This window comes from Vigna radiata, unplaced genomic scaffold, assembly GCF_000741045.1.
Source record: "Vigna radiata var. radiata cultivar VC1973A unplaced genomic scaffold, Vradiata_ver6 scaffold_738, whole genome shotgun sequence".
Classification (NCBI taxonomy): domain Eukaryota; kingdom Viridiplantae; phylum Streptophyta; class Magnoliopsida; order Fabales; family Fabaceae; genus Vigna; species Vigna radiata.
The window spans coordinates 1-6,586 of NW_014542937.1; the positions used below are offsets into that span (position 1 = coordinate 1).

Here is a 6,586-nt window from a genome sequence, read left to right on the forward strand (position 1 = left end):
GACTACCCGACCCATGTTCCATTGAAGCGGCGGTAATTTTTCATCTTGCAGGAGTACCAGGGCGCCGGTTTGAATGCCGGGCATGTCTTTGGTCCATTTGTGACGTACCGTCAGCTCGTTCAAGTATTCTTGCTGCCAACGAGACCAGAAATGCTGCTTAACCTGTTGAATGTGCTGCCATTGCGAAAGACGATTGACAGGCGTATCCCTAAGCTCAAGATCAGGCAAGCTCGTTAAAGAATCACCAATCAGAAAATGACCAGGGGTAAGGGCAAGGAGATCATTGGGATCAGATGACATTGGGGAAATAGGTCTTGAGTTTAGGATAGCTTCTATTTCTGTGCAAAAAGTATAAAATTCTTCATAAGTAAAAAGTGCTCCCTTTACCACCCGCAAAAGATGATGTTTGAAGGATTTTACAGCGGATTCCCAGAGCCCACCAAAATGAGGCGATTTTGCTGGTATGAAATGCCAGCGTATGCAGTTTTTGGCTGCAAAGGCATGTACAGAGTTTTGATGTTTAGAGTCAGAAAATAGGGTTTCTAGCTCTTTCATTTGGTTATTCGTTCCTAAAAAATTGGTTGCGTTATCTGAGTAAATGTCGGAACATAGTCCGCGGCGGGCTATAAATCGCCGAAGAGCGGCTATGAATGAGTCACTGGAAAGGTCCGTTACCAATTCTAAATGAACCGCCTTTGTGACGAAACACACGAAAACAACAACATACGCTTTCACTTGATTTCTGTTGCGATATTTTTTCTCTTTTAAGAAGAAATAGCCGCAGAGGTCGATCCCCACTCGGCTGAATGGGCGAGCTGGAGTCACACGCGCGGCGGGCAGATCCCCCATCAGGTAGTCGACCGAGACAGGCTTGAGCTTGGCACAATGAACGCATTGCCTTAGGATCTTCCGAATCGTATTGCGTCCGTCCAGCACCCAAAACCGTCTGCGGAGAGCGTACAGTGTTGCCTGAATCCCTGCGTGCCCATGTATCGTGTGCTCGGCCTCGATGAGCAAACGAGTCACATGGTTATCCTTTGGAAGAATTAAGGGGTGACGTTGTTCAAATGGCAACGCTGCGTTTTTCAACCGTCCCCCTACCCGAATGAGTCCATCCTTGTCTAAGAAAGGGTTTAGGGGCTGTAGACGGCTGTGTGATGGGACCGGTTCCCCCTTTTTGAGATAGTGCATTTCTTCATTGAAATTGGAGTTTTGAACTGTATTCATTATAGTTTTTAAGGCTAAGTTGAGTTCGGTAACCGTAGTGCCGGAATTTTTTATGGCTACCTCTCGCGCTGCGTCGAGTAGAACGTGACCGTGTTTATTTTTGTTTTTCATGCGTTTACAAAGGGCAATGATTTTTTGAAGTTTGAAAATGCATGAAAATTTCTGAAACAATGAGGGGTCAAATGTTGTTACGGCAAAACATTGAACCTTTTTCTTTTCAAGAACATTATTGGGTTCGGCCAAGAAGTTTGAAACGGGCCATTCACTTTCAGGGTGGCTGAGCCAAGGAGGGCCATGTTGCCAGATTGATTCCTTGAGAAAATTTTTNGGCAGCTGACCACGCGTCATCAGGTCAGCTGGGTTGTCAAACGTGCGGACAAAACCCCAATTTTTTATATCCGTTTTTGTTTGAATTTCGGCAACCCTGTTGGCCACAAAAACTTGCAAGGATGCCGGATAGGTATGCAACCAGTTTAGCACAACAGTAGAATCGGTCCAGTAAAATATTTGATCAAAGTTTATAGGTATTTGCTCCTTTACGCTTGTGCTTACGTCCGCCAGGAGGCGCGCGGCGCAAAGTTCCAGCCTGGGTATCGACACAGTTTTTATGGGTGCTACCCGTGATTTAGCACACAGTAACGTTGTTAGAATATTACCATGAACATCGATAGATCGAACGTATAGGCAGCATCCGTACGCTTTTGTCCCTGCGTCTCCAAAACTGTGTAATTCAACGCGAACGGGGTGCTCAATTAAAATTTTGCGACCAAAACTTAAATGATCTAAAAGGGATAGTTGATGCCGATATTTAAGCCACACCTGGCGCAAACTCGATGTTAATGACTCGTCCCAGTGTAACTTTAATTTCCACAACTCTTGGATTAATATTTTGGCATATATTATGACTGGACCTAAGAGGCCCAAGGGGTCAAATATTTTTGAGATTTCGGAAAGAATGGATCGTTTTGTAACAATATGATTCAAAGGTAAGTTGGCAACAGTGTACGTGATCGAATCGCTATTAGCATCCCATTTCAGTCCAAGGGTGCTAATTGTCGAGTTGCTTAAAACCAACTGTTTATTGATTTTCTCCGGCGGTAGATCGTGTAAAACTTCAGGTACATTTGATGCCCATTGGTAAATGTTAATACCCGCCCTGCTTAAAATTTCAGTCAGTTGCTGTCGCAATAGAACTGCGGCGGTAACTGTTGGCGCCCCGGTTAGCGCATTGTCAACGTAAAATTCATTCTTTAGCACCTCAGCGGCGAGCGGAAAATTCTTCCCTTCATCTTCAGCTAATTGATGCAAGCACCTGATTGCCAAAAATGAGGCCGGTGCCAAGCCGAATGTTACCGTGTTGAGTTCATAAGTTTGAGTGCGACCTTCAGCGTCGGGCCAAAGAATACGCTGATACTTACGATCCTGCTTACGAACCAAAAATTGCCGGTACATTTTTTCAATGTCACCAGTTAGTACCGTGTTATGTATGCGGAACTTAAGGAGTTGACTGAATAGGTCAGGTTGTATGGTTGGCCCCACACGGAGGGTTTCATTGAGGGATGGGCCGTCGGGGAAGGTTTTGGCTGAGCCGTCGTAAACCACGCGGACTGCGGTCGTTAGCGAATCCTTCGTCACTGCATGGTGGGGAAGATAGTATCCTTTTTCCCCTCCCCTTACCTCCACTGGCGACATGTGACCGAGCGTGAGGTATTCTTTCATCACAGAGCAATATTTTTCTTTTAATTCAGGGTTTAATTGGAGCCTTCTTTTGAGGCCGGCTAACCTTTTTTCGGCCATTGACCTGGACTCCCTCAATTCTGTTACCCTTTCGTTGAAAGGTAGAGCAACAACATAGCGCCCCTCTGAATTTCTGGTTATGTTGCTGCGAAAGTGCTCTTCGCAAAGTGCTTCTTCCTCATTTTTGCATTTGGTTAATACTTCCATTTGAGGAACTTCCTCCCTTTCCCAAAATTGTTTGAGGTCGAAATTAAGAGTTACGAGATGGCAGGAGGCCATAGATTGGGCGCTTTCCGAGGGAACGCTCCCCCCGATGACCCACCCGAGCATGGTTTTTTGCAAGTAAAGATCCAGACCACCAGGCTGGGAGAGATTAATTTGCCCTTGGCACAACATAGAGAGCGCTGTACCTGAGGCGATGAGAATTTCAGCTGGGGCAGGGCGGTGAAATTCTGGGTCAGCAAGCCGTATATTTGAAGGTATTTTCATCAAACGCCTATCAATTGGTTGATCGGGAACCAGGCCCGTAATTTGATCAACTGTGCGAAAAGTCAGCTCCCGTTCGTATCCATTGTAACGAGACCTAATAATGGCGGACACGGTGCCCCCCGAAATTGTCGTTATTGAGTTTAAGACAGAAATGGGAGAGGGGTCCTTCCTTACCTTCAAACCTAGCCGTTGCGCTAAATTTATAGTCATAAAATGCATTGAGGAACACGTGTCAACAAGCGCCCGAGCAAGGACACTTTTACCGTCATAATTGCTAACGTTAACCAAGGCGGTCGTAATTAACTCACTAGTTGGAGTGTTAATAACACCAGCAAATTTCGGGGATTCTGGCTGTGGTTTCTCGGAATTTTGACAACAAAGTAATGTGTGATGCGTATTGTTTTTACAAATTTTACAACGGTGCTTAGACTTGCACAAGCCGGTGTGATTTCCGAGACAGTTCATGCACAGGGATTCACGTTGCGCAGTAATTTTTCTGTCTTCTGTGGACATACTCTTAAATTGATCACACCAATACAAAGGATGCGGCTCCGAGCAAAGGGGGCATGTTTTTTTTTTGTCAGACTTGGCAGGTGCGCTAGTCGCACTGAAATTTTGCGCGGGTTTTTTTACTGATGGGACCGGCGAACTGTTGTTGTTATAATTTGAGCGATATGACACTTTAGCTACATTCTTACAGGCAGAATCGAAGTTAGACAGCTCCACTGAGCTAGCTCTCCTTTCTAAAAAGCTCAGCAAATGCGTGTAACAAGGCATCTTATTGTCAGTCTCATCTAAGGTTAATTCCCACTGCCAGGCAGTGTAGGGACTGATTTTGGTTAAAATGAGGTCAATTAAAGGTACACTCCACTGATCCACCGGTGCACCTAAATTTTCCATTGCTTTCAGATTTTGATTGAATAAGTCAACTAGCTCACCCAAAGAAGTGGGCGTGTCCTTGGGCGATTTGGGGTATTCCCGCAATTTCGTCCAGTGGGCCCTAAGAGCACGACGTGGAGAGTCAAACTTTTTCTTAAGGAGTTTGAGCGCGCTTTCATAATTTTCTGGTTTAGTAGTTAGAGATTCGATTAAACGTGCAGCTTTGCCCGTACAAGAGCTGCGCAAAAAATGAAGTTTGGCCGATGCAGAAAGAGCCGTGTCTTCGTCAATTAATGTAGAAAAAAGGTCATAAAAGGAGGCCCAATTTTCGAGAGTTCCGTCAAACTTTGGTAAATCTATCTTCGGTAATTTTACATGGCGATCAGAATTTTGGGAGGAAGCAGCGGATTGAAATGATGCGCTGTTGTTCGACCTCGTGGATTCACCGTCATCAGAGACAGCATATTCACTCAGCAACCCTTTAGCTCGAGCAACAGCTACATCAAAGCGATCCTGTATGACTTGCCGTTGGTCTATCTCTCTTTCGTCGAGGTCTTCGAGTTCCTCTTGAATTGGGTCAAATTTGTCAAAGCCTTTTACAAAGGAATCGAGATATTGCTGTAGTACATACTTGTCCCGATCCACCTCTTTATCTCTCCACTCATCTAGCTTTTTCGAGAATGATGTAATTCCCCCCAAAATGACACCTCTTTTGCGGTGGAGGGCTTTGATTTTGTCAGCGTTTTCCGCCATTTTGCTTAAGGAGTAAAGATTAAAATGACGATAATTAGAAAAATATGATTTAAAGCACGTAGAAGCAAATCAGTAAGAAAAATGGTTGACGACAAAGAAAACAAAACAAAAAATCTCGTCGGGTTCAAGGAACTGATGCCTGATTGGTGACGTTTTGCAAACAAAGGTGAAAAAAGCTAACGAGCTTACTAAATCAAAGAGGATAGTTATGCGCATGCATTACGATCGCAACAGACCTGACACGTGACCACAGCTTGGCTAGTAGGCCCAGTTCTTGTCCGAATGCATTTCACACGATTTTGTCCAGGTATTGATAACCGTTGAGTTCACCTTTGTTTTGTTTCCTTCAGGAAATCGCACTATTTCCGAATGCTAGTTGGCGTAATTTCACGTGAAAGCCCGCCTAGTTGGGGGCATGTTCGCACACGTTGCCGCGTGAAGAGCTAGTTGCTCAAAGACACACGACGTAACACCATGGAAAGGCACTTAAAGGCGCGAGTTGTGTACGAACTCTTGTGGAAGTGTAACGCACGATCAAGTTTTCCGGCTACAAGCGTTGGACGAATTGGCACAAAGTTCGGAGTCCGAACGCAGCGATGGTTTCACTGATTTCCGAATCTTCGCGATTTTCGTTCCACAGGTACGCGGCAGTATCCGGCCCGAGGGACCAATGTTTTTCCCCGAACAGCAAGTGCTGCGGAGGAAGCCTGGAACGGCACTTAAGCGGTCCAAGGAGGTTGAAATAACAAGAGAAGATGTACGGAAATGAACTGTATTGAGCCGTAACAGTCTGACGGAAGGAAACCGCTCGGTCGCGTGTGAGGTGTCGAGGATGTATTTTTCGACTGACTCTTGGCTGCAAAGGAAAGAGTTTCCAGAGCCTTTGTGATAGGTGAAAGTGGATGGGGCCCGCTGGGGAAAGTAGGTCATAGCCCGTGTCCAGGAGCGCGGGGGTTGGAAAGGGTGCCCCGCCTGGATGGATGACGCGGTAACCCCGAGAAACCTCGGTTCGCGACTGAACAGACTCCCCCCGTTGAACGGCAATAGCCGTTCGAAATACATAATAGAAGTAATGTATAACAAGGAGGTACTGACAAATAGAAAGTAATCTAAAAGATAATGAACAACTTCAGTTATTGTTAGATCCTAAATAGGCATAAGAGTATAGGATTTGAGATTGTATATTTAAAATTAACAAAAGTGGTCTTAAATTTAAGTTAAATGTAAAAATTAAGAAAATATTCGATTAACTCTTTTCTTTGTAATCCAAAAGTAAAACGGTTTAAAATGAAAACTTGGGCAGTTGAAGAGGTATTTTCATTATTTTGCACCTGCGCAAAACGAGAAAATTAAAATGTTAATTTATTGGAAAGTTAATTGCGCCCAACAATGCTATTTTCGATAGGCAGAGGAGAGACTTTCTTTGTGCTGCGGCGAAACGTGCCATTAGCAGTTTTGACGGTCACTACCCTAGTGACGTTGTCAGGTCCAGGATGACATT

The 6,586-nt window shown here is 44.8% G+C and overlaps 1 protein-coding gene across 1 annotated transcript; it reads right to left on the minus strand.

The window, feature by feature from the left end:
- Window positions 1-57: 57 nt before the first annotated feature.
- On the minus strand, window positions 58-5,085 carry LOC106752902 (the record flags this gene model as incomplete). Its single annotated transcript, XM_014634688.1, has 1 exon — window positions 58-5,085. A coding segment is annotated over exon 1 (5,028 nt), but the record flags the coding sequence as incomplete, so codon positions are not given.
- Between the last annotated feature and the right edge of the window lie 1,501 nt (window positions 5,086-6,586).